This window comes from Bombus vosnesenskii, unplaced genomic scaffold (genome assembly GCF_011952255.1).
Source record: "Bombus vosnesenskii isolate JDL3184/JDL3185 unplaced genomic scaffold, Bvos_JDL3184-5_v1.1 scf7180000013265, whole genome shotgun sequence".
Lineage (NCBI taxonomy): Eukaryota > Metazoa > Arthropoda > Insecta > Hymenoptera > Apidae > Bombus > Bombus vosnesenskii.
In genome coordinates this window covers 68,026-94,560 of record NW_022882925.1, presented here as the reverse complement: position 1 = coordinate 94,560, position 26,535 = coordinate 68,026, and the positions used below count along the sequence as shown (strand labels likewise).

At 31.7% G+C, this 26,535-nt stretch overlaps 6 protein-coding genes and 1 long non-coding RNA gene across 23 annotated transcripts in view; 3 read left to right on the top strand and 4 right to left on the bottom strand.

Moving 5' to 3' along the window:
* Positions 1-2,959, top strand: part of LOC117243000 (probable chitinase 10) — a 29,426-nt gene extending 26,467 nt beyond the window's left edge. The window contains exons 8-16 of the mRNA XM_033510116.1: positions 76-505; positions 575-792; positions 903-1,057; positions 1,141-1,281; positions 1,444-1,591; positions 1,810-1,995; positions 2,069-2,191; positions 2,309-2,510; positions 2,608-2,959. Of these exons, the coding sequence (XP_033366007.1) occupies positions 76-505; positions 575-792; positions 903-1,057; positions 1,141-1,281; positions 1,444-1,591; positions 1,810-1,995; positions 2,069-2,191; positions 2,309-2,510; positions 2,608-2,816 (1,812 nt within the window). The 3' untranslated portion in view covers positions 2,817-2,959. The remainder of the gene's footprint in view (positions 1-75; positions 506-574; positions 793-902; positions 1,058-1,140; positions 1,282-1,443; positions 1,592-1,809; positions 1,996-2,068; positions 2,192-2,308; positions 2,511-2,607) is intronic.
* Positions 2,960-3,608: 649 nt separating this feature from the next.
* Positions 3,609-11,131, bottom strand: LOC117242999 (chaoptin-like). Of its 4 annotated transcripts, none has more exons than XM_033510113.1 (10): positions 11,044-11,131; positions 9,434-9,623; positions 8,830-8,977; positions 8,539-8,649; positions 7,685-8,431; positions 7,355-7,503; positions 6,264-7,046; positions 5,349-6,103; positions 4,616-5,132; positions 3,609-4,364 (listed from the first exon to the last, which is right to left on the bottom strand). In XM_033510113.1, the coding sequence occupies exons 2-10, from the start codon at positions 9,621-9,623 to the stop codon at positions 4,021-4,023; spliced, it is 3,744 nt and encodes a 1,247-aa protein (XP_033366004.1). In that variant the 5' UTR covers positions 11,044-11,131; the 3' UTR covers positions 3,609-4,020. The 4 variants fall into 4 exon arrangements, with proteins under 4 accessions (XP_033366004.1, XP_033366003.1, XP_033366006.1 ...); XM_033510112.1 differs by lacking the exon at positions 11,044-11,131 and adding an exon at positions 9,947-10,119; XM_033510115.1 differs by lacking the exons at positions 9,434-9,623; positions 11,044-11,131 and having other exon boundaries at positions 8,539-8,647; positions 8,830-8,952.
* Positions 10,216-17,942, top strand: LOC117243001 (WD repeat-containing protein 37). 9 transcript variants are annotated; one of them, XM_033510119.1, is made up of 10 exons: positions 10,216-10,348; positions 10,901-10,986; positions 15,089-15,167; positions 15,377-15,652; positions 15,909-16,034; positions 16,133-16,384; positions 16,612-16,831; positions 17,002-17,289; positions 17,380-17,626; positions 17,795-17,942. In XM_033510119.1, exons 3-10 carry the CDS (start codon positions 15,137-15,139, stop codon positions 17,918-17,920), a joined length of 1,566 nt encoding a protein of 521 aa, XP_033366010.1. In that variant the 5' UTR covers positions 10,216-10,348; positions 10,901-10,986; positions 15,089-15,136; the 3' UTR covers positions 17,921-17,942. The 9 variants fall into 9 exon arrangements, with proteins under 9 accessions (XP_033366010.1, XP_033366014.1, XP_033366017.1 ...); XM_033510123.1 differs by lacking the exon at positions 15,089-15,167; XM_033510121.1 differs by lacking the exon at positions 10,216-10,348 and having other exon boundaries at positions 10,551-10,986; positions 15,089-15,149.
* LOC117243003 (tRNA pseudouridine(38/39) synthase) lies at positions 10,997-13,609 on the bottom strand. The gene is made up of 6 exons (XM_033510132.1): positions 13,511-13,609; positions 13,097-13,224; positions 12,450-13,015; positions 11,788-12,079; positions 11,218-11,354; positions 10,997-11,125 (listed from the first exon to the last, which is right to left on the bottom strand). The coding sequence occupies exons 1-6, from the start codon at positions 13,580-13,582 to the stop codon at positions 11,046-11,048; spliced, it is 1,275 nt and encodes a 424-aa protein (XP_033366023.1). The 5' UTR covers positions 13,583-13,609; the 3' UTR covers positions 10,997-11,045.
* LOC117243006 lies at positions 13,919-14,583 on the bottom strand. The gene is made up of 2 exons (XR_004495376.1): positions 14,183-14,583; positions 13,919-14,105 (listed from the first exon to the last, which is right to left on the bottom strand). It is a non-coding gene; the product is annotated as an uncharacterized LOC117243006 (long non-coding RNA).
* Positions 17,885-24,478, bottom strand: LOC117243002 (protein ARV1-like). Of its 5 annotated transcripts, none has more exons than XM_033510131.1 (4): positions 24,242-24,460; positions 22,380-22,539; positions 18,357-18,867; positions 17,885-18,131 (listed from the first exon to the last, which is right to left on the bottom strand). In XM_033510131.1, the coding sequence occupies exons 2-4, from the start codon at positions 22,461-22,463 to the stop codon at positions 18,016-18,018; spliced, it is 711 nt and encodes a 236-aa protein (XP_033366022.1). In that variant the 5' UTR covers positions 22,464-22,539; positions 24,242-24,460; the 3' UTR covers positions 17,885-18,015. The 5 variants fall into 5 exon arrangements, 4 of the variants coding, with proteins under 4 accessions (XP_033366022.1, XP_033366020.1, XP_033366018.1 ...); XR_004495373.1 differs by lacking the exons at positions 17,885-18,131; positions 22,380-22,539 and adding exons at positions 19,420-19,934; positions 20,014-21,048 and having other exon boundaries at positions 18,789-18,867; positions 24,242-24,478; XM_033510129.1 differs by lacking the exons at positions 17,885-18,131; positions 18,357-18,867; positions 24,242-24,460 and adding exons at positions 19,083-19,934; positions 20,014-21,048; positions 21,623-21,679 and having other exon boundaries at positions 22,380-22,651.
* Positions 18,867-26,525, top strand: LOC117243004 (1,5-anhydro-D-fructose reductase). Of its 2 annotated transcripts, none has more exons than XM_033510134.1 (4): positions 18,867-19,203; positions 25,307-25,474; positions 25,617-25,970; positions 26,068-26,524. In XM_033510134.1, exons 1-4 carry the CDS (start codon positions 19,180-19,182, stop codon positions 26,440-26,442), a joined length of 921 nt encoding a protein of 306 aa, XP_033366025.1. In that variant the 5' UTR covers positions 18,867-19,179; the 3' UTR covers positions 26,443-26,524. The 2 variants fall into 2 exon arrangements, with proteins under 2 accessions (XP_033366025.1, XP_033366024.1); XM_033510133.1 differs by lacking the exon at positions 18,867-19,203 and adding an exon at positions 22,714-23,022 and having other exon boundaries at positions 26,068-26,525.
* Positions 26,526-26,535: the final 10 nt, after the last annotated feature.

Here is a 26,535-nt window from a genome sequence, read left to right as displayed (position 1 = left end):
AGAATTTGAAGAAGAAAGAAGAGCAATTTTTCTTTCGTACAAACGATAAGTACACCTTTTTTCTATTTTCTATAGATCTGCGAGATGTTACAAAACGGTGCAGCTTATATCTGGGACGACGAGATGAAAGTACCATACTTGGTGCAGAACGAGCAGTGGGTGGGTTTCGACGACGAGAAATCTATTCGAGGCAAAATGGACTGGCTGAAGAGCAAAGGTTACGGCGGTGCCATGGTGTGGACGGTTGATATGGATGACTTCAACGGCACAGTTTGCGGTGGAAATGTCAAGTACCCCTTAATCGGAGCGATGAGGGAGGAATTGCTCGGAATATCAAGAGGTCCAAGTGCCAAGGACGTCGATTGGAGCGCCGTGGCCAGCACTGTATCTGAAAGCATCTTGAAAAAGCCAGAACCTTACAAGATATTGGTCTCGGATGTTATCAACAAGGCGAAGAAACTTCAAAAACCGACAACGCAACTCGTCGTTAATCCTCCTACCAATGGTAAACTTTTCTCCTCGAATTTTTTGGTTTGCGTTAACGCATTATAAATTATTTGATCATTGTTCGTAGAAAGGGCAGCCCAATCAATGTGCTACCTAACAAATTGGTCGCACAGAAGACCTGGAGCTGGAAAATTTGTACCGGAAGATATCGATCCAACTCTCTGCACGCATATAGTCTATTCGTTCGCAACCTTGAAAAATTACTTGCTTGCAGAAGAAAGCGAGAAGGACACGGAGATGTATGAAAGATTGATCGCTCTGCGAAATAAGAATCCTGACATTAAGGTTGGATCCTATTTTTCATACATATTGATCGATATTGATACGTTTGACACGTATTTTGATACGTATCAAGCAGACCATGGTATATATCGATCGTCTTAATGATTTTTCAGATATTATTGGCGATCGGTGGTTGGGCTTTCGGGTCAACCCCGTTCAAGGAACTGACCAGTAATACTTTCCGTATGAATCAATTCGTTTATGAAGCCATCGAATTTCTCAGAGAATACAAATTTGATGGCCTAGACGTTGATTGGGAATATCCACGGTAAATTTCGAAAAATGATTTCTTCGCCTTCGATGTTCCCTCGTTCCTTCGTTTTATATTCTTCTTTTTATTTATTACATTAGGGGTGGTGACGACCGAGCAGCCTATGTGAATCTTTTGAAGGAACTTCGACTGGCATTCGAGGGTGAAGCAAATAGTTCTGGACAACCAAAATTAATTTTATCAGCCGCGGTACCAGCTAGTTTTGAGGCTATTGCCGCAGGGTAAATTCCAGTTATTGAGTTTCCTTAATAATTAATTAATTATCTTTAACAAAAACAAATTTCAATATCTCACAACGTGTGACTACTATCGAGCGTATGGCTTCGAAATGCAGCTAAATTATTTTTCTAGCTTCTTCCTTTGAGCTAGTTCGTTAATTTCAGGTACGATGTACCAGAAATATCTAAGTATCTGGACTTCATTAACGTGATGACGTATGATTTTCACGGCCAGTGGGAGAGACAAGTCGGTCACAATAGTCCTTTGTATCCTTTGGAAAGTGCTACCAGTTACCAGAAAAAGTTGACAGTGGTACGTATTGAAAATTGCTTTCTCCTACATTTTTATTAAGTATGGTTCCACTCTTTCATGTAATTGACAAGTAATGTTCTTTCTTAACGAATATTCTAATTCTGTAAGAAAATACTATTTTAAATACTCAATTAAATCCTATAACTCGGCACTGTGAATGATCAGCATCACAAAATGTACATCTTTCAATATCTCATATGTATATGAAAAAACTATAGGATTACAGTGCAAGGGAATGGGTGAAACAAGGTGCTCCAAAGGAGAAATTAATGATCGGTATGCCAACTTATGGCAGATCCTTCACATTAGTGGACAAAGAGAAATTCGACATCGGAGCCCCAGCCTCAGGAGGTGGAATAGCTGGCAATTTCACCAACGAAGCCGGATTCCTCTCGTCTTACGAGGTATTACACATCAGCGTATACTAACCTCTTGTCCAACACGTGGCATTAACAGAAATACTAAATGAATGTATAGATTTGTACCTTCCTCAGTGAAGAGAACACAACGCTAGTATGGGATAGTGAGCAACAAGTTCCTTTCGCGTACAGAGAAGATCAGTGGGTTGGATTCGATGACGAAAGAAGCCTTATAAATAAGGTAAGAGAAACGCTAACGTCAATATTTCTTTTGAAAGTCGACGAAAATATCAGAGGCGCGCGTCAATTTGTATTGCGATTAATATAATTAACTCACAATTTGTGTTTATTACATTAGATGCAATGGCTCAAAGAAGAAGGCTTTGGAGGTATAATGATCTGGTCGGTGGATATGGATGACTTCAGAGGAAGTTGCGGAGCTGGCAAGTATCCATTAATCAAAGCTATGATGAAAGAGCTGCGAGACTATAAAGTGAAATTGGAATACGATGGGCCTTACGAATCTCATTTGAGGAATGGGAGGTACACCACCAAAGATCGTAAGTGTTTATTATTTATTATCTTGTCACAATTTTATAGAGCTCGATTAATTTCATAGAACTGATCAACTGACCAATTCTCGAAAAATCGTTTCAGCGAATGAGGTAAGCTGTGATGAAGAAGACAACCACATATCTTATCATCCTGACAAGAACGACTGCACTATGTACTATATGTGTGAGGGCGAAAGGAAGCATCACATGCCCTGCCCGGTAAATCTGGTATTTAATCCCAATGAAAATGTTTGCGATTGGCCTGAAAACGTTGACGGATGCGTACAACACACGCAGGCACCACCAGTGTAAAAAAAAAAGAGAAAAAAAATAATGGGAAGAAACAAAGATAATATCTATTTAAGGATATTTTTCTGCGGCTCGCGATTATACTGTAAAACGCGAAGAACATTCACACGACGTTAATTAGTATAGTAACGTTAATTAAAAAAAAAGATCGTAATTCGTCGAAAAAAAAGCGGAAACACGATAATCGTTAATCGACGAGAAGTTTTGTTATCAAGAAATCTTTTTTTATTCGAGAATTTTTATTCCTTCTCCTTACTCCAATTTCCCCTCTTCCCCCTCTTTAAAACTTTTACTTTTTTCCCTTAAATTCTCCTCCTATCTCCCATTGATTCTGTCTAACTATGCGTTTCTCATGTGTATAAACCGCGCACTATGTCCAACTACTGTGACAGATATATTTTGTAAATAAAAAGAAATGAGATTCTCCGAAAAAAGAATTCATATCTCGCTTGTAACGGCGAAAAAAAGTAAATTGTACGTACTATTAACTAGTAATTTCGTTTTATTTTGTAACTTTACATAAGAAGAACTTTACATAAAAGGAAGATAATTTGTTGTTCGTATGGCTTTTGTCTTTGGTTTAAGCTTATCCCTGCTACTTTCATTTCGAACTCAATAAGAACAACGATATAAATAAGTAGCAACACTCAGTTTAACCCTTAATCATTGTAATTATAACCACTAATCCAAAATATTGATACCATCAATAATAACAAGTTTAGTTTAAGTCGTTATTATACTTAGTTATCTCGCAGTTGAAATTAAATTATGAAATCAGTTTGTAACAACCACCTATACAGTCTTACTATAAAAATCCTTTATTTTTCAAACATAAATAATAACATGTTAAACAAACAGCTAGTATTAAACTTACCACTAGTAAAGGTAACATCATTTGTGCGCATACTTTTCTTACATTAATATTTAAGTCTCATCAACGCTGTTAAATTAAATCAAATTATTTAACACAACATATTTACATATTTTTGTAAATATAAATTTAACACTTTGCCACTCATAAATTTCTCCTCTGTAATTGTCATTGAAGACAATGATTTTAAATCATTCAAAAACCACTATGAAAAAAACTATATTTTAATTCCTATATTTATTTAAATATAAGAATTAAATATATTTGATTCCCTTATGATGTACATGTTGAAATAAAATATCTGGGAGATGGTAAAACCATAATAACCTCTTCGTTTTAATATAAAATAAACGATTCAGTAGGCGCGATTATCGTTAGGAGAATGATGTCCACTATAGCCAGCCAAGTGGTAGCTAGTCTTTCGTAGTTACCAGAGCTAAGAGCAGAGGCTTGACAGGCAGTGTGAGGGGTCCCTAAAGTTAATAGAACTTTGTCAGACGAATATGACGGCGTGGTTTCCGTACAGACAGCTCTTCCAGCGATCGTTCTCAGCTGTCGAGCATCCGATTGAGAAGCTGTATGGATCTGACGAGACTCTCGTAGCCATCTTCGTAACCATAAGCTGAGCCAAGCGATCTCGCAATCGCATTCAAGAGGATTTCCAGATACCTGTAAACCGCCTGAAAAACAACGACACAGTTGTGTTTTCTTTTTCTTTAAATATAAGAGTTCTAATTACATTTTCTTCATTATATACATATGCATATACTACATACTATGTGTCGCGTAATTTTCAAGAAAGAGAAACTTATTAATCAAAATTTGTTTGTATCGAGTACAATACACACTTGTATGAACGTATTGTGCAAACCAAAGATCAGCCTGCATTTTTTAAGCCGTAAATATTAAATAATTTAATTGTTTCACGTACCAGCAACCATATTGGTGCCAACGCTCTCCCACGAAAGATTCCCATAAATAACCGAAGGACTAAGTTCGTTGATATGATTGTTCCTCAAGTCCAAAGTCAATTGGGAGAGTCTCTTCGTCAAAGAAAGAAACATATCGGACTGCAGTCTCCGGACTCGAGTATCCCTGATCCTTAATATCAATTCACCACCTTCAATAGTAGAGAACGCTTCTGAGGAAATTACCTCGAGATCACTTCCCGAAATAGTCAATTCTCTGAGCTGCTTTGTGAAAGCGTTTTGTATCTGATGTTTCAGCAAATGTTCTGTTACTTGAATCTCCACGGTTCTTAATGGTAATCCAGTTAACAGATGTCGGAGATGAAATCCATCCGCTTCAGGCCACGTTTGAATCCGAAGATGTTTCAAATATTTTAAGACGCGAAGGCAATCTTTGTCCACCGATCTGGTTTTATTCAGGTTTCTTAGATTCAGTTTCTCCAATCTTGGGTAACCCAGGAAGCTCTCTTTCGTCAGTTCCTAAATTTTTAATTTTATTAGCGAATATTTTTTGACAATTTTTTAAACACACAAAAAAACACATTCATTTCGTTATAAAGACAGTAGACAAAATTTTATTTGTCTATAGAAAATAAGTTTCAAAGTTTAAAATATTATCTCTTGCTATTCTTCAAAACTTTTAAACGAAAATGAAAATATTGTATAAATCGACAGAAATACGATCAAAGAACTCACCTCTATTGGATTGCCAGACACATCAAGTTCTCTCAACAGACTTAATTTCACATTGGGCATAGAAGTCAACGAATCGTTCACCAACCACAGGATCTTCAAATCCTTCAAATACTGGAACTGCTTGTCAGACGTCGAGTGTATATGATTAAAAGACAGATCTAAGACGTTTAAATTCGTCAGTGGAAGAAGAGGTATGTCTCTAAGACCGCAATTAGCCAAATACAACTGCCTTAATCCAGGCAAGTAATGAAAGAGTTCCTTAAAATTCGCTTGAAGAATATTTTGAGATACATTGAGGCTTAGAAGTTTTCCCAAAGAAACAAACGAATTGTCTGGCAGGATGGTTAGCCTGTTATGCGCCAAATTTAAAGAAACCAATTGCGAAGTTGGGAAAGCAGTCGAGTCTAGGTGATCCACAAAATTGTCCGCTAAATTAAGATCCCGTAAGGTATAGCCAACCTCGAGAAAAGATGGCGACGGTACCACGGTGAATTTATTCTTACTTAGGTCAAGAATCTCCAATTTTGTCCCTTCGAAAACGTCTCTTGGTAGGGATCTTATTTTATTCCCAGACAAATTCAGGATTCGTAAATTCTTTAGATTACGGAATTGCTCGGTGGATAGTTGAGTGATCTGATTTCCACTTAAATCTAACTGTTGCAGTAATTCTAAACCGTGGAAAGATTGTTTCCGTAAGCTTTCTACCTTGTTGTTTCGTAGATTTAGCGTTTCCAAGTGTCTCAACGTAAAGGTGCCTAGAAAAATTTGCTATTAATAAAAAGTTAATGAAATTTTGATTGGTAAGATGCATCATATTACAAAGAAAGAACAAAAAGACCAATCAACGATGCATTAACGATGTTTCATTACAGTCAAGGAACTGGATAATAACGATATAGTAAAATATTGTTTTACCTGATTCAAGAACAACGATGAAATTACTCTGCAGATCCAAACTTTTCAACTCCGGTGTTCCATAAAACGTGTCCGCCGGCAAATGACTGATGTTATTGAAACTCAAATCCAATCTCGTCAAATTATTCGTGAAGCTTCCAGAATTTATGGTCGAAATCGCGTTATATGAAACGTTGAGGGCAAAATCTGGCCCGCCGATTTCCGCGATCGCGTCCAGATCTAGCATCACCAATTTGTTGAACTCCAAATGAAGGAAACGCAAGCTAGGCAAACCGTAAAATGCATTTTTCTCCATTTTAGTGATCCGATTGTAAGCCAACGATAGCGTCACCAATTCCGGGCAATCCATAATAGAATCGGAATTAAGAATCTTTATTCTATTCCCGGTCAGATCCAGCGATCTCAATTCGGTCAGATTGTGAAAGCTGAAGTCTGGAATGGCTTCGAGGAAATTGTAACCGAGCTTCACATCTCGAAGCTCGGGATGGACGCTGGACAGAAATATTCGTTCAGGCAGATAGTGAAGTCGATTCGATTCCAGGTTGATGTAGCGTAATCGCTGGAAGGAATAAAACGCGGTCGCCTCGATTGTCTGAAAGTTGTTGTTATCCAAAACGAGCCACAGTAAATTCGAAAGGGGCCTGAGTGCCCGTTGAGGGAACACGTCGGTCGCGAAAGCGAAGCTCAACTCGAGAATGTCGAGGCTCTCCTCGATACCAACGAAGCAATCGTCGTCGAGCTCCGTTAAGTGGTTGAAAGACAAACTGAGCTCTTTCAGCTTCCCTGAAAGTGATCGAGAGATTGGCATTTCCTCTTTACTCATCTTTTCTATGTACGGCATTACATAAAATAAACAAGCTGTAAAATATTATATAAGATGACTAAATATTATATAGAAGAATAAAACAAGTACAAATGGGAAATATATTTAAATGTAAAATTAAAAACTGACCATTGAATCTCATGACCAAAATTATTTAAGATCGTATTTTAATTAATCACATATATGGCAACTTATCCTATGATTTTATGATAATATATGGTAATAAACCAAATAGTTGCGACAGAAGGAGATCTAAACTGAAGCTTACTTGCTCCTTTGAACGTTTCGTCTTTCAGTTTCGTCAAGATATTGTTTCTAAGCAAGAGAATTTCAAGATCCTCTGCCCATTCGAAGTCACCCGGCTGAATATGAGAGATTTTGTTGTAGCCGAGATTAAGATGGAGTAACCTCTGGCACCTATTTCGTAAAACATCGTACCATTAAATATGGATATTAAATGGCGTAAAGATTATTTACAATTGTATATCGATCTCTCAGTTCTCCAATATTGAGCAATTCTTGCTACCAAATCGCAAAACAGGATGAACTCTAAACATCGAACAGTCAAGTGCAGACACGAATTAAAGAAGCAAGGCACCTGGTTACAGCCGCAACTGGTACAGCATCCAAGCTATTCGTAGCCAACGAAAGCGCCCGTAAATTCTCTGCAAACTCATAAAATGCATCGCCAGATATGTTCCTTATGTCGTTATTAGCAAGATACAGGTACGACAACTTCTTCAATCGACTAACTGCTGCAGGAACACTGGAAAGATCGTTGTTCTCCAGGTTCAGATATTCCAGCATATCCTCAAGCCCTCGGAAAGCGTCATCGTCAACGTTCTTGATCGTATTCGAGGACAAGTGAATCCTTTTAGTCTCGAGACCATCAAAAATACCAGCAGTTAACGATGTTAACTTATTGCTGTCCAGATTGAAATCTTTAATCTTCAAGGTTCGGTTGGTCAGGCTTAGTGTACCAATCCATTCGATGCAATTTTCGCTGACGTCGATCAGTTCTAAATTTGAACTTTGAAAATCGGGCAGTTCAAGGCTTTTAAAATCGTTGCCTCTCAGATACAACCACGTGAGATGTCTTAAGGATTTCAAGGAGGATGGAAAGGATTTTAAAAGGTTGCTGTTGAGACTTAGAGTGTGTATATTGGGAGGTAGACTGTCTTCCGATAGTTCCTCGATGTTATTGTTGTCGAGATTCAACCAAGCCAGGGATTCGAACGTGTTGAATATTTTTGGTATCTCGATGATTGAATTATCTCCAAAGAAGGCGTTTGTTAGTGCATCCTTCGAGTGTCCCCAGTCACCATCCAGCGATGTTAAATGATTGCTAGAAATACAACTTTTCTGTTATAATTATACAGCTTTATGATTTGATAGATTGATTCTATTATTGAATTAATTAGAACCTTTGCCGAATTTCCTCTACATTTTTACCTGTGCATGTTGAGCCAGTTTAGTTTCTTCAGGTCGCGAAAAACCTTAAATGGCACGTCCTCCAAGGCATTGTAACTGAGATCCAGTGAACGTAAACTATCCGCAATACCTCTAATAACATATATTCCCTTAAATGAAGCATCACATGCACCTCTTGAAGATATAACAATTAGATACTTACAAATTATTATTCTCTTATCTTGTTACAAAATATTACATTTAACAGATGAAACAAAACAATACAAACATCGAAAACATATAATTTCATTATCTTCCGTCATACTAACTTACGAAAAGGATTTATCACCAATGTTGGACAATCGATTGCTCATTAATCCCAAAGCTTCGACACCGACTGAACTCGTGAGTGCGTCGTTGTCCAACGCCTGGATCCCAGATCCAACTACATCCAACTGAGCCACGTAACTTACGGAGACATCTATCATTAAATATATCTTTTTTAATTTAAATACGGATTTTGTGTGTAAAATATGAAAGCACGAAGGACCATCCAATCTTGAATGATTCAGTGAATAAATTATTGTATTCGTCGTAAGAGCTAATATTTAAAAACAAAGCAAGAAATATAGCATTGCACCTTAAAAAATGAAAATAGGTCTAAAAAATTTCTTTCTTTCATTAATATTAAATAGTTTCTTCGTTAAAAGAAAAAGAAGACAATGACTTCTGTGCAATGTAATTTTTATTACAGAAATTTTTCTTTTGTTCTGTACTTTCATAGTTTTTAAGCTATCAAAGCTGACGATTATTGCCTCGTTGTACGTGAAATAATTATAGTTATAGTTATAGTCCGTATCCGTAGCTTTATCCATCTCTATAACTTTCAAACGTGATGATTCAGTAAAATTGAGTTTGTAAAATATGATAAACCTACCTGGAAATCTGGCAAATGGTATTCCTATGCAATTGATATCCATCTTCGTGAAATCTTCATCGTCTTGAATCCAACACATACACATGGTGTTGAACGTACATGGTACGCTATAGCATTTTATGACACTCGACATACAAAAGATAAAAAGGATCTCTATGTATATACGGTCCACCTGCTTGTTTAACAACATCTGTATTGAATAAACAAAGAAACTAATCAATTTAGTGCAATTATGCATATATATATATATACATAAAAATTTCTTTTTACAAATTGTTCAAGTCCAATTTTGAAAAACCAAAGTGAAGATCCAGTTGTGCATTGGTATAAAATCTTAAATATTTTCAAACAATAGAAAATGAGTGTATGTGGTATCATCCTAAGAAGAATGACTTACGTAAATAAAAAAATGAATAACAAGCGGTAAAAATGACAATATACCACGGAGAACATTGAACTTAGTAAATAAATAAGCGAATAATCATGCAAAATAAAACAGAGTAAGAGATATACCTTTCTGGATGACAATGTTCGGCAGCTCATATAAACTGGCACTCGTCAAATTAATGTTCGTGATCGTCTAACCATTTTAAAACGAATTAGGGATCTTTCATTAGTTTACACGTTCTATTTTTCATGGCCATGCTAAAGACAAGCAGCAAGGAAGCAACAGAACGCAAACTCGGGCAGACTGATGCTAAAGAGCGCAAGTATGAAGCCGGGAGACGCAAAAGCGCATGTTCCTCCGGGTCTATGGATCGAAGTAGAAACCAAAACAAAGCTACAGCTGCAGTCAGACCGATGCGATCAATTTTGTAAAATAGATTTTGTGGTTTTTATCGAAAGCATATTAGTTTCTAATCCTTTTGATTTCATAAAATATAAGAAGAAATAGGAGATTCTTCCTACTACGGGGTAAATTAACGATACAAACAATATTGAATCGAATCTGTACGATTTAATGGAATGTATTAAACGTAAAATAGTTCCAGTAAAATTGCATTTGTCTGTGAACTGAGATTTTTTTCATTTTAGCTAAAAATTTCTTATTCTATCAATAGGAGTCCGCATACAGATAAATGAATTGAGAAATAATTTTGAGAAAAAGCTTTAAATAGAAATTAATCGAGCAATAACTAAAACTTGACTTTAATAATATATAGATGAAATGCAATTATACGAAACTAATTAAAGATACTAAGGTCTTTAAGCTACAAAATGCTTTTGTATAACAGCTTTGATTCATTTTGCCATTGATACGGAACGACATTGCTTCTCGAAATCTATTTTTATAAATCGATATGAATTTGATCACGGAATTGAGGCGTTTACTTTACAGTGACGCCTTAAAAGTTGATGTACAATTTTTTGCCGCCATTTTAATCTACTTTGAATGAAAGTGTGCTGCCAGTATTAGAACAACCTAAGGCATATCACAAGCAGGTTGTATTTCGTATATATTTTTAGTGTGTTTAGTGTGTTCAATGCGTGTTTAGAGATGAGAAAGGATTGAACAAGGCTGGAAGTATAAGAAGGTCACTATGAGCCATAAAGTATGTATAATAAATTAACAAAATTAAAATCTTTTATTATTAAAAAAGGACTGATACATTTACTTATCGTCGCTATTGTCTGGGTCTTCTTTCTTCTTTTTCTTAATTTCGTAATGTTTTATTTTACTTTCTAAGCTTTCTGAAAATCAATTTTACGTTTAATATGATTATCTCCTTGCAAAAAATTGATAAAAGAATATTACTATTCTTTGTATGGATTTGTATACTAACCACAAGTAGGTCGTTTCATTAAACGTTGATACACTCTAGGTTGTATACCAAGTAATAGACAATCACTTTGAAAAAGCATATCTTTACAATCCGTTGTATCTTCTAAATCCGATAACATATTTTCAATCATAACTGATCTGTTAAAATCGAAATTGCATTATTTTTATTTATAAAAAAATATAAATAGACAGAGCAATTATCTATAACCTTTTCCGGGTTAAAAATAGATAAATGTTTTAATTCTTAATGAGGGAGAATCTCATTTTACACGAGAAATCACATTCGTTCTGTTTATATCGACGATTTTAGAATCATAATATGCACGTATGAGGTTGTAAAAATCGAAATAAAAAATATAAATAATATTCAAAATACGATATACATAGTAAAAAATAATACTGTATAAAACATTTTAAAATATCTGGTCTAAATGGTATGTACATGAGACGTATGTAATTCACGCGGTAAAACAGGTGTAATTTATATTTTTTCTGAAAACGTTTATAAGATCATATTTATGTACTTTAGTTTATTAAAGTACGTAATTTATTAGAGTATTTTACTACGTACTTTACTGTGTTCAAAGTCCAATCTCTTTGTAAAAATTTTATTGTATTTATTAATTCATCCTTATCGATATACCACTCCATCGTGTCGTACTCACAATACCAAAGATTTAATGGTATTTCGTGAGCTAAATTATATTGTGGTTTCCTAGGACATTTTTCAATATCTAGAAGCTCTAAAATAATTTCCGGTTTCTCGTTTCCTTGACCAATAAGAAACAAAACACCCATTAAGCAACGAATTTGATGCCATAAAAATGCTTGACTTGTTATAATCAATTGACACACGTCATATCCTACAAAGAAACATATAACATACAATATTTTACAATACATAAACGAACGTAGTACACTAACGAATAAATAAATATATTATAAAAAAATCGCAATAGAGCAAATTTTTGTTTATAATTTTTAAAAAATCTTTTAAATAAAAATCACTATTATAACAAAATAACATGTATGTACAAAAGATAGAAAAAGCACATAACATCGCAATTGTTACACTTACTACTCCGATATTTAATGCCAAAAATTTGTACTAATAGTAATGCTATTTTAAAAGAAATTTACAATCAGATTCAATGCATTCTTAATATACTATAAATATATAAATAAATATAATATTGCTTAATTACATATGATTAGATCAAACGCAATAATTACCTGAAATATTTCTAAAATCTCGACGATACAGACATACTTTTGCATCAATAACTTTTCTTTGATAATTAGTAACACCATTGGCAACATCCATTTTACAAATATTTCGAAAATCATGCTCTCCTATAGTATATTTAACAGCTTTATCCATTGAATCTATATTTAAATTTCCTCTTGGGAAAAAGTACTTGTAGGTTCGAAATTTACAGTTAAATCTTGCTGAAAAATTACTAGATGCTGGGCACCATGCGATACATCTTATGTTAGAAGGGAGCAGCCTATTTAATATTTTACAATATGGAAGCTCATCTTCTAATTTACATTGATCCTCTGGATTTAATTTACTCCTTAAATCTATGGAAATCACTTGTGAAAATGAACTGACACCTTTGTCAGTTCTCCCACATCTATGATAATTTGATGTTTCACGTGACTCTATACAACAACTTTTTATTAATGCTTCAAACAAATGCTCCTCGATTGTATTATCAGTGCTTTCTTGTACAACATAACCGTTATAATTCCATCCAAGATAATAGAATTTTAAAAGAATATGTCTCTTATTACACCTAAAATTAAAATAGTTTATATTGAAATAAATAGTTTCTTTATCATAATATTTATTTTTATAGTTATATAGATTTACATACTTTGAAAAATCAAATGGTTTTTGTGATTTATGAATATCTTTATTTTTTGATTTTTCTTTTATTTTATTTCTCACTGCTTTCAGTTGTTTATTTTCTTCTTCCAATTTTATTATCTTTTCTATCAGTTCCTAACAAAAATATGTTACTTAGAATAAAATATTTATACCATATACTATTATAATGGTTCCTTTCAACAAGGAATTGTATATTTTTTGTCATTATTAACTATGACTTAAATATTAGAACATAATGCAAAGTAGTGAAGTGATATAAAAAAAGCAACTTAATTATAAAATTTCCATATTTTAATCTAAGAAAAATATACGTAGCTTAATTGATTGATAGTTTATTTATCAAATTATTAACAAATATAATTTATTTATTAAATCAGATAATTAAAGTAAATATATTTACCGCCTTGCTGAGCAACTGAAGTTCTTCTTTCTCCAAAGTTTCTTGTGTTTTCTTTTTATCCATACTTGACATGATCTTATAATTTCATATAATAACGAAACGAATATTATATTATTAGAAGATGTATTAAAAGTTACAAAAAATTACAATACTTAGCATATAATTATTAAAGAATACAATTAATATTTTTTACAAAGATTTATTATGTTTATAATTACATTATTTGAGATATCCCCAAAAAAAGTATGAGTATTATATAAAACAAAATATTAAAAGAATTACAAAATGTATATTATTACTAAGTCTAATGCAATCAATTACAAAATGACATATAACCTCAAATAAAAGAATGATACATAACCTCAAATGAAAGGAGAGAATATATTAAAGAAAAATACTAAAATTCGATTTACAAAATATAAATGCATTTATTTACAATAAAATATACGAAAAAATCATTTTAATTAGTATTTAATACATCTCAGAATACAATAAATCTCACGATATAAACGAATATCAAATTATACATATGTGCATACATATGAATACAAATATCAAATCCTCTGAGTGCTGACAAAACACGAAAATACTTTATCTGTATTAACACAAAGATATGTAAAATATTAAACTTTTCGAAGAAATTTAACATTATGCGATGTAATAAAAACATACATTTGTTACGAAAACAAGATTAAAATACTTTCACTATTTCAAAATCTGTGATTTCATTTTGATCATACACAATAAAAGATTTAGAGTTACAATTGCAAGAACAAGCCAACAAAAAGTTAAAAGATTGTTTTAGTACACCTTTGTAACAGTTTAAAACATTTTTTACATTTTACATTCACTTTACATTTTTACGGCTCTATATATGTGTATTACGCGAGTAGAAAGTATTATTAGTAATTATACATACAAGGTTTTTTTCTGTAATTTGAACTTGATACAGTTGAACTCGTAGTGCTATATTTATGCATTTATGTACAGTTCCTTATTCTATTTTTTTAATTCTAATAAATTTTTTCTTAATTTAGTTGTGGTTTTATTATATTTAGATTTGTTCTGTATATATTGACCCTATACCCTATGTAAGTATGGTATACTCGAAATCAATTCACAACTGAATTTGTCATTTAATCTTATTTTGCATTATGTATAAATTGTGTTCCCATATTTTTATTAGATTTGGTAATAGCTCCCAAATATTTTAGTTTAGACATTGTAATTTAGATTATCTTTAAACAAGTACTGACGAACCCTGCAACCGCGAAGTAGTATTCCATGGTAAGAAAAATCTAGTTAACCATCTGGATGTTATAAATATCTATTATTTTAAGACTATTGTAAGACAGTACTTATCCTATTTTAAATATTTCCAATAAATTCACAAATCTTTGAAATATGTGCGTTTATGTATGTACACATGATATGTTATACACATATTGCAATTTCAATGTATTAATTGTAATTTAGTTAAATACATTGTTGTTGTTATTGTATTTCTAAACGAAGCTATCTAAAGTACTTAAAGAAATATAAATGTAGAAAATATATTTATTGTACCATATTATACAGTGATATGTGTTTACATAAATATAAATATAAGAAGGAAGAAAATAATATATGTATATGCACAGTGAGTACTTATTAAGTGGTTAGTATGTGTAATAATGAAAATTATTATATTATAAGTATTACACGTATTCTTACAATTTTATTATATTATACATTTTTAAATAAATTTTAATATTTAAAATATATTGCTTTGCAGAGCTAAAATTATTAAGTATAATCTTGTAATCATATAATATAAACAAAGATAATATATCATAAGTACATCATTTTAAATGTATAATATTTCAGAGTCAAAGATGCCTGGAGAACCATCTATGACTAGTGGAAATAAAAGTGCTGGGAAAATCAAACGGATTTCTATTCCAAGAGTACAAAGTAGTACAGATACAGAATTGCAATCACAAAGTGGATCTACTCCATTGCAACCAACTGCACTTCACTATGCAGCTTTTCGTACAGACCCTGATGATAATATACTTCCACCAGCTTTACGATGTCGACTTTTTGAATTATTTCAACAAATAGAAAAAGAATTTGAGATTCTTTACACAGAAAATTTGGGATGTATGAAAATATTGATATTTTTATATGTTATATGCTATGAATATTAGTTTTTATAATGAAATATAGAAAGCTTTTATCTATTACTTTTTATATAATTTAAAAAATATCTTTATAATTGAGGCTTTTAAGAATATAAATAAGCAATGTCAAATAAGATGATTAAAATAATTTTTAGTAAATTTTACTTATTAACTTTATGTTGCTAAAAAAAAGTATAATCTTATTAATATATATGTTTCCAAACATCTCAATTTAGTACAAGAGAAGATAGATACTCTTAATGAGAGGCTTGAAAGAGAGTGTTATGGTTCTGGAGAACGGAGCTTACCTCTTGGAGATGTTGCAGACTTTCCAGATACAAAAAGTCTTTCCAAACAAAAATGTAAGAATGTAAATAATTAAGAGCAAGGGAGAATTGGAAAGTTATCTCATTCTTTTTCATTTATGTTCAAATATTAAAAATATATATGTTGTTTACAGCTATGGCAGGGAATTCAGCACCAAAAACAAAAACAACTTCTAATAAGTTAAAAGCACAAACTAGTAAAATAGTTTCCAGTTTTAAAACACCAACTATGACATGTAGTATGCAAAGAGAATATTTTGGACATCGGGATGGTGTTTGGGAAGTTTCTGTTGGAAGAGCAGGTCAAATTATTGCTACAGCTTCTGCTGATCACAGTGCTAGAGTTTGGGCTATGGACAGTGGGCGTTGTTTATTGCAGTATATTGGTTTGTTTTTCTTTAAGTTACAGTTTTACGTATTCTTATATATTTTATTAGTATTTACGAACTATACAAAAATATTTCCATTAGTATTGGGTTGGCAACTAAGTGATTGCAGATTTTCTCATTAGGTGGTAATATTTATAGTATAATAAGTTCTATAAAGTACACATTATACATAAAATAATAATTTTGTTATTTGATAAATAGAATATTTCTCATTTAATTTATAGGTCATTCTGGCTCTGTTAACTCCGTACGTTTTCATCCTACCAAAGAGTTGGCACTCACGTCAAGCGGAGATAATACTGCTCATGTGTGGCAAGCTGCTGTAGATTGGGATTTACCTAAAAGACAGAATTCATCTGAAGACCTTTCAGGGTTGAGTTCTGATAGAAATCTTAGTGGTGTGATTGCTTTGAATGAGGAACAAGAAGAACCGCCTACACTAAGGTAATATTTATGGAAAGCCAATTTAAATTTCCTTATCATTCAATTAAATTTTTAATCTAAATTACACTTTAATGAATGAAAGTTATTACAATAGAAAGAGTTGTTTTTACATAGTTCTAAATAGGAAATCCACATTTCAGTACATATTTATACTTTGTAAAATATTACAGAACTCCAATACGAGAGTTATTAGGACATACGGGTGTCGTAATGGCTGCAGATTGGTTACCTGATGCAGAGCAGATAGTCACTGCTTCTTGGGATAGAACTGCAAATCTTTATGATGTAGAAACTGGAGAAATTATTCACACATTATGTGGACACGATCAAGAACTTTCTCATGTATCAACTCATCATACGCAACGACTTTGCGTTACTTCGAGTAAGGACAGTACTTTTCGTCTGTGGGATTTTAGGGAGCCCATTCATTCGGTTTCCGTTTTCCAAGCACATACTGAGTAAGTAATAATTGATGATGAATTTGTTAAATCTGATGAATCATGGTATAAAATGAAATGTTCTTAAACACTACATATTTTAAAATACAGGACTGTGACATCAGCGGTCTTCACGCGTGAAGATAAAATCGTTTCCGGCTCGGATGATCGAAGTGTAAAAGTATGGGAATTACGAAATATACGAAGTCCTTTAGCTACAATTCGAGGTGACAGTGCCGCTAACCGATTAGCCGTATCAAGCACTAGCATCGTTGCAATTCCACATGATAATAGACAAATTAGATTATTTGATCTTAACGGTCAACGATTAGCTAGATTGCCTAGAACTAGCAGACAGGTAAGTAAAAATTTCACCTTATGTCCTATAGTATTGTTACTTTAATCTTTCTTTGCATATCTTGTGATAATTTAGGCTTAAAATTTCACGGTGAATTTAAAAAAAGAATTTGTATTTTATACTGAGAATATAAAAATAAAAATACTTTAAATTTGATTTTGATTTCAGGGTCACCAGAGAATGGTCTCGTCTGTAGCCTGGGCTGAAGATAGCGGGGGGGTCTGTAACTTATTCTCTTGTGGTTTTGATAGATTAGTTCTTGGATGGAGTATCATACCTCTTAAGGAATGTTAAATACATGTATATTACAAATATATTTATTTAGTTTAGTTTAATGTTATATTATACCAAACAGGATTACAAAATCAAATTCAATTAAAAATAAATAATTATACTAATTTTAAAACTTCAAACGTCGTGAAGGAAAAATTAGGTGTGCAATTGTAAACCACTATGCCTATTCCCAGAATTATTAAAGATTCCAGTCTTCTATTGTTGGTTGCCACTGAAATTATATAACATATAGATATATTAATAATAACTATAAATAATTTATTCTAATTATAAGTATGGTTATACGATTATAGTAATAGGATGAGTTTAACCGCTATATGCGTGAAGCATTCATCAACTTAGCACCGAAAGGTGTTTTAACTTAATCACCACATCCTAGAAGATTCATACGTAACAAATAAATAAAATATAATATAAACTATATGAAATTTCTTACCTGAATAGGTAGTAAGTAAGCAAAGAAGAGTATATCCCAATATAAGCAAGTAATGGGGCGTTAGAAAAACATGTCCCCATGTAATTTCTAACAGTCCTAATAATTTTCCAGATCCACCAATGATTAAAGCTTTCATCAACTGTATCACACTACATTTGTTTGAATTAGTTGGGTAAAAATACCACTTCACTTTAGTACAGAAAATTACGGCGAAGACAAAAGTAGCGAGAGCGAAAGCAGTGTTGAATAATATTAGATAGACACTACATTTTCCATTAAAATTAGGTTGAAATATCTTCCAATATTGAACATACTGATTGCTATTGTTACATAGAAAGAAATTTCGGAAAGATTCAATAAGCCACAAAATTATTACTAGTTTCCAACACTGCGTTATATCACAATTGTGAAGCAAATGCCTGTATGCTTGTCTTTTAAGCAATATTAAGTCAACCAAGATTATTACTGGATCGTATTCAATATATTTATCTGCCAAGAGATCACATGTTCCCTGAAATGAATAAAAATAAATTATTAACCATTTAGAAGCAAGAAATAATTGTTTTTTATAATAGAAGTTATTTTACAGTATAAAGTTCCAAAATAGTAACGTTAGAAAAACTTGGAGTATTGATTTTGAACATTAAACCAATAAGAAAAGTTCATGTACACAAATGTCTGATGAGGTTTATTTGTCAAGTTATAATAAGAAAAGAATGTTATATGTAATTTTATTACGAACACTTTATTACGAAATCAATAACAAAATACAAAAAAGATATAGAAACAAATGTAAAGGTTTAAAAATAGAAGTGCAGAAAACATGGCAACAGGAATAAGTAATAACGTAAGTTATCACGAATACTAAAATTATTTGGTATTTGCTTAATAAATATCTACAAATATGATACACATACTTGAATACAAAAAACATACTTTTGTGTTATGTATATATTATATCATAATACGTCACATAGCTTGGAAATTTGTAAGCTATGATTAAACGTTTATAACAATAGTTATATCGAAGTAGTCTTCTGACGATAGGCCATGTATTACGTACGATTTAAATGGTACATCGCTGGTGTAAAAATAATGATAACAATAACTATAACAGGGACAATATTATCTTTCTTGCTTTTTATTAAAATGATCTATTATTCGTTTTGCATCGGCTTCAATTTCTGGTTCGATTTTACTCAGCATCCTTAAATTATACAATAGACGATCAATTTCTTCGTCTTCTATCAGAGAAGGAGATGATTCAAATTTGCAAATTTGTTTCAAAATTGCAGTTTCCTCTGGAATGATTTCCGCCTGTTCGCATCCGGAAATCCACTCTGTTATTTCTTCAGCAGACATCACGTCGATAGATTGCTCTGCATTCTGTTCATCGGTGACCGTGGAATTTTCTGTTTTAATGTTATTAAATTCAAACTGTCTGTTAAGAATTTTCACCCAGGAACTACGAATGTTTTGTGGTGTAACATTATTCCATGCTTCGCTAATGTAATCGATGCAATCCTTAATATCGTAATCAGCATAAAACTGTGTAAGTCCGTCGTTATACTGGAGTACCTATGAAGAAGAAATGTATATGAGAAAATTGCATTATTATAAATATTATTTTAAACGAAGTATTAAACGTACAACATACCCGACGAAGTAGTTCAAGCCGAAATATCTTTTTACATTGAGTAATTACGCCTCGGTCCATAGGTTGGATCAACGAGGACGTATTCGGTGGTAAAAATATTAACATAAAGTGGCCATCATCCAGTTCCTTTTTTTCAAGTTTGTGTGCCTTGAAATTGTCAACGAGCAATATTACTTTTCCTTTACGTTGTTCCTGTAATTGGCGCTCTTTCACACTTTGCTTAAAATGATTAGTATACCATTCTCGAAAAATATCTTCGTTAACCCAAGCATTACAATGACTTTTATATACCACCGGTAACGTATCCTTACAATGTTTCAATGCTCGGGGATTTGCGAATTTATTTACAAAGAGTAATGGCAATTTGTGTGTACCGCTAGTGTTTGCACAAAATGCCACAGTCACTATGTCTGTTTTTCTGTTTTCTCCTTTTATGATCAGATATTTTTCCTCGTGAACTAATGTCTTCCACGGAAGTGCTTTCCAAAGTAAACTAGTCTCGTCCATGTTATACACATCTTCTTCGTTTATATCTTCTTTTACTAGTATTTGTAAAAATTCACGTATAAAATTATTCGCGGCGATTTCATTCGGATCTGTCGTGTTCTTGCCAATATCATATTTTTTCTTCCAGTTCTGGAGCCAACCCCGACTTGCTTTAAAATTCGAGGTACTGGGAAACTCTGTCTCTATTTCTTTAGCTTTATTTATTAAAATATTATCTGTTAAACAGTCTCCTAACAACTTTCTTTGCTGAAACCAACGATACAATTTGGACTCCAAATCGGTATATATAGGTATCCGTTGTCTCTTCATTTCCCGGTACTTTGGATTCGCCGCGAAGTTGCGAATCGCCTTCGAGTGCTGCCGGTATCGTCGTATTGTTCTGTTACTGAGTCCATATTCACAGGCAATACTACTCACAGTCATGCCATCTTCTAATTTTTCTAGGATATCTAGCCGATCTGCTATGCTTGTGTTATTACCAGAAGGGGATGTCATCACGAGCTATCAAGTTATCAATAACCGCAGTAACTGAAAGTTCAGCAAATTTTGTTCTTATTATCACTTGATGTTAATTCTTCACCAAAGCATAATTTTTCCGGGTGTTTCATTCACTTCGTATCCGCTTCAAACCTATTGCACGTTATATGAATACTTACATACTTCATAGGAATGATATGTAGTAGTGCCGCGTTAGCTGACTGAGAGTTTGCCGTGTTAGCTGATGGCCATTATCTCTATCAGTTCTTGGAAGCGACTCCGTAGAGAGGCACCTAACATATTTATTTTAACCTCGATATTTCGTGTCAGGTATCTTTATCTCGTTCTCACTTAACGGAGAAGGAAAACACTCGGCTTTTCCTAGAATTCTACCTCCTTTGACAGTTGGTCAGATATAACTTCAAGCTACCGGTCAACTAACGCTGCACTTCTTTGCAGTAAATTATGAATTAATACATTAAGCAATCAATTGGTTTAGCCAGCCACGTCCAGAGCTGTATGAGTCTTGTAGATGCACTTTAAATCTTAGATTGCAGAAGTTCCGTTAAGTATCACATATCGATGACTATATATATTTACGAAAAAACTGCTCATCATTTAATACCTTTGTCTGAGGTCGAATCGCCGAAGCAGTACATCCAATTCTCTTCGTCCGAATAAACTACATAAACCGAAATTTAAAAAAAGTTCTTATAAAGAGTACAATCATACGAACAATAATAGAAACTAACGTAGTGATAAAGAACATAAGGAATATTTGTTATAGGAATAATCGTTTTTGTTGCTTGGAACACAAGTAAATTGAGCGAGAAAATAAATGCAATTAAATGTAAGCATAGGTTGTATTAATTTATTGATTGTGAAATGGTGAAACTCAATTAACCACGAATATCGATAAAATCCGTACCCGTTTTCCTGCCATAATACAGACGGATCATCAGACAATATATGCTTTTACTTGGTTCAGTTGATATGGCTACTCTGAAGAATGCGCGTTGTTTTTCCACGTAAAGGAGTCCGCGATTATCAAGGGACATGATCAATAATATATTCGACAGTAAAATGAGTTTCAAAATTTGGCGAACATCTAGATATTTTGCAACTTTAAATGTTTCGTTATTTATTCTTATGTTATCTAAGCATAAATGCAACTGTAATTTTCTTACATAAATTTTATTTTGGAACATTATTCTGTAAAACTGTGTATTATTTGTAAATAAGTGAAATATGATATAAAATAAAAAATTGGCTACTATATTCATTCATTTATTTATAAAACAATTTTCGTATGCAATTATTTCGAGAAATGAAACTAATTTTTGATTTCTATAAAAAATAAATTTATATAATATATGACATACACATTTTAAAAGCTTTAGAACACTTGGACAGTATCTCCTATAAAGCTCTTCCACCTCAGCTCCACAATTTACACATCGATACATTATAAAATCACTTATCGTTTTAATTTATGTTTTGTTCTGTAATATTTCCAGATCACCTGCAGTAAACAGACATTACCTAAAATTCATAACATTACATCATTTCTGTCATGAACTTTAAATCTGGATAATTTTGATTAATAAGAGAAAAAAGAGAAAAAAGTCGAATTTCACTGTTTTCTTAATTATTCGTTATATTGCCTTATGACTTATATTGTTTTATCGTTACCAGAATTAATTATAACATACAGTGTTCGATATGTATGTAAAAATGTGAATACATTTCTTTTAAGAATGATTACATAAACAATTAACCTTGAAAGTTAAAACTAATAAAGAGTGGAAAATGCCGCAATTACTGCATGCCTGCCTGATCAAGGTTGTATACGATTGTGTACACATGCTTAAAGAGAAAGTCAAGTTAGTTTTAAGAAACTGGAATCGGTATTACAGTTATTCAGTTATTCTACGAAGTTGCTACTGTACACAAGCAATGGAGAACGGCACTATTTTGCTTCCGAATGGACACTTAATGCCAATAGTCGGTTTTGGTACATGGCAGGTAAACTTGTTGTAAAATAAAAAGTTTTTGTAAAGAAAATTATTTTTTATACAATACTGTCGTTAAATACTCAAACACAGAACGTTAATGTATCAAATATTAAAATGTACAGATATACTTTCGTACCATTCGCTACGATTAATTTTTAAACGTTGTATATAATTTTATTCTTAATGAAATACTTCTTTTACAGTCTGTAAATTTAATTTCATTAATTTACAATCCTATGTAATAATTCCTCTATTTAATATCAAATTTTATAAAATCTACTATTCTTTGAGTGAGAAAAGTTTGATTACAAATTACATATATGAAGATTTAATCTCAAAACTATGGAAACTGTTAATTCGAATAGTACCTATGTCATGTTATTATTGTATAAAGCATTACAATAACAAAGATACAACATTTTATTGTGTATTCATGACTGTATATGTGTATTGTGGTATTATATAAATTAATTGTGTAAATGAAGATTTAACATAGATCTATGTATCAACTTGCTTGATTTAAAGTGTAATATTTTTTTCAATAATATAATAGTAATAGCAAATGTTTTCTATTTAATTATGAAAATGTGGATCAAAATATATCATTATCCTAATATGGTAATAAAAATTTCTAATACAATCATAAATTTTTAATATCACATATCAATATATATAACAAAAGAATGAAGAATTGATTTACACATGTATCTTGACAAAATTATTTGAGTTACTGAATATTTTATATCTTTTTGATGTCCCACATATCTTTGAATATCAAAATTATATTTACAAATGCCTTAAGAAAGATAGAATACAAATAACTATACATACAACTTTAATTAAAATAAAAAATATATATATCGCCATGCAATTAAATAATCTCACATGTTATAGTATGTTCATATGCATAGATTTAATTTAAAATTAAGACCAGTAACATATAGTTTTTATTAAATATTTATTATTAATAGCTACATAATTTCAACTTATTACACTGTAGGAACTTCAATAAAAGTGCTCATAAGTTATATATACATATAATTAGTATAGTTTCTAACCTCACATTCTAAAGCACAAGTATCGCTAATTTATACATTCAATTTTAAAAGCTTTATTTCTCTTAATCTCCAATATTTTTATAGCAATAGTTAGAATAAGCTGTAAAAATAGTCTACTAATATTTATATTAATTTTGTTAAAAGAATAAGTAAAACGTAATAATACTATACCTAGTAACAGGTTACATATTTCTTTTACACAGTTATAATCTTGATTAGTTCATGTCTTAGAAAGAAAGAAAGATCACTTTTTACGTAAAATTTAAATAAAATGCAAGAACATAACTTTTACAGGAAATATTTAGTTTAGTCATACATGTATGACAGAACACTAGATTGAACACAAATGATAGTTGTGCGCATGCATGATACAGCTTTGTCGAACACCATTTTCATAATGACCACATTATCAAAATACATAAATTACTTAAATTATTTATCTAAATACCGATTCGACGTTTTATTTTAATTAAAGTGACCGTACATTTACGTTGACTGAAAACTGTCGAGGAAATAGATACAAACATGTATGATATTCCGATCTTTTAATAAACAAATTATTACAAGGACTTAAAAACAATATAAAATATCTACCTATACACAGGATATTCGTATTACTACTAGCGTCTTTTTACAAATATGTATAAAAAATGATAGAGAAAAAGGTTTTATAGTATCTTAAAATCAATACAATAGTACATATGCAATTTCTTATATTTGTAATGTTTCTCTGAAAAACGAAGGTAACGTTTAGTTTTTTATATGGAATACTATATACATATCTCTTTATGTACATAGCCGTGGTACATACTATATGAAATAGCGATTGCCCAGAAACATTCAACCGTAACGTAATAGCATACAAACCTTTGAAATCATATTTATAAGTAGTTTGAATATTCAATATTTTTAATAACAATTATGTACAAGAATATACTAGCTTTAGTTCTTTTGACTACATTTTAAAATGTAAATTGAACATAAATACATCAATATTGTTTTAGTTATCTTTTTTACAAATTGTATAATTTCATTTAAACAGTTATCGCGGGAAAGGAAAATAATTATTAATGAATTTCTATCTCATAAGTGGGATTCGGTTCTTGATAATTAGTTATTTCTGCATCTTAGGTATTATCACGCTTAAATGCTATATATAATTTAATTAATAAAAAAATACTTCTCCTACAAAGTTATATTTCCTAATGATTTAAAAAGCATGTTATAATGTTTTAGGCAAGTGAAGAAGAATTACAGGACGCATTGAACATTGCTTTAGAGGCAGGATACAGACATATCGATACAGCACCAGTATATGAAAATGAAAAAGTAATTGGTCACGTTCTTAAAAAATGGTTTGATTCTGGAAGAATTAAACGATCTGACATTTTCGTTGTTACGAAGGTAATATCAGCTATATATCTAACGTCGTATTTACATGAAAATATTTATTGTAATATAATTGGATGGAGAAAATATTAACGAAATTGTTAAAAATAATATTGAGACATAAAGGATCAGTAAAAATTATTTTTTACGCTTGTAGCTTCCTTGTGTCGGAAATAGACCAGAAGATGTTGAAACATGGATAAAAAGATCTTTAAAAGATTTGCAGTTAGAATATGTAGATCTATATTTGGTTCACGCTCCATTCGGTTTTAAGAAAGTTGGGGAAGATTTACATCCTAAGGATGAAAATGGACAAATATTACTTGATCTTAGCACGGATCATGTAAAAGTTTGGGCTGAAATGGAGAAACAAGTAGAATGCGGACGAGCTAAAGCAATTGGGCTATCAAATTTTAATATCCCTCAAATCAAACGAATTTTAAAAAATGCAAAAGTAAAAGTATCAATGCTGCAAATTGAATTACATGTTTTTTTCCAACAGAAAGAACTGGTAAGATGCTTTTTTCTTTAAACAAAAAAATTTAAAAATTTAAAAAATTCTTTTTATTACGAAATTATTTGACATAAAATAAAATAATATTTTACAGGTAAAGTATTGTAAAGAGGAAAACATCTTTATAACAGCCTATTCGCCGCTTGGTTCGCGCAGTCTTGTTAAATTACTAAATAGAACGGAAAAAATCCCAGATATGTTACAAAACGATGTAGTACTAAAAATGGCAAAAGAGTACAAAAAATCACCTGCACAAATTTTATTGCGATTCATTATACAAAACGAAATCGTAGTTATCCCTAAAAGTACAAACCCTCAAAGAATTAAGGAAAATAAAGAACTATTCGATTGGAAACTTAAACCAGAGGACATGCAGAAATTAAAAAATCTCGATCTTGGTGAATCTGGTAGAATTTGTGACTTTGAATTTTTTAAGGGAGTAAGGAATCATCCTGAGTTTCCTTTTTAAACCTTTCGTAGATTCGTATGACTTAAATATGTACACTGCAATATATATTTACTATACGCAAAAATAGTAACTTTATAGAAATAAATATTTTTA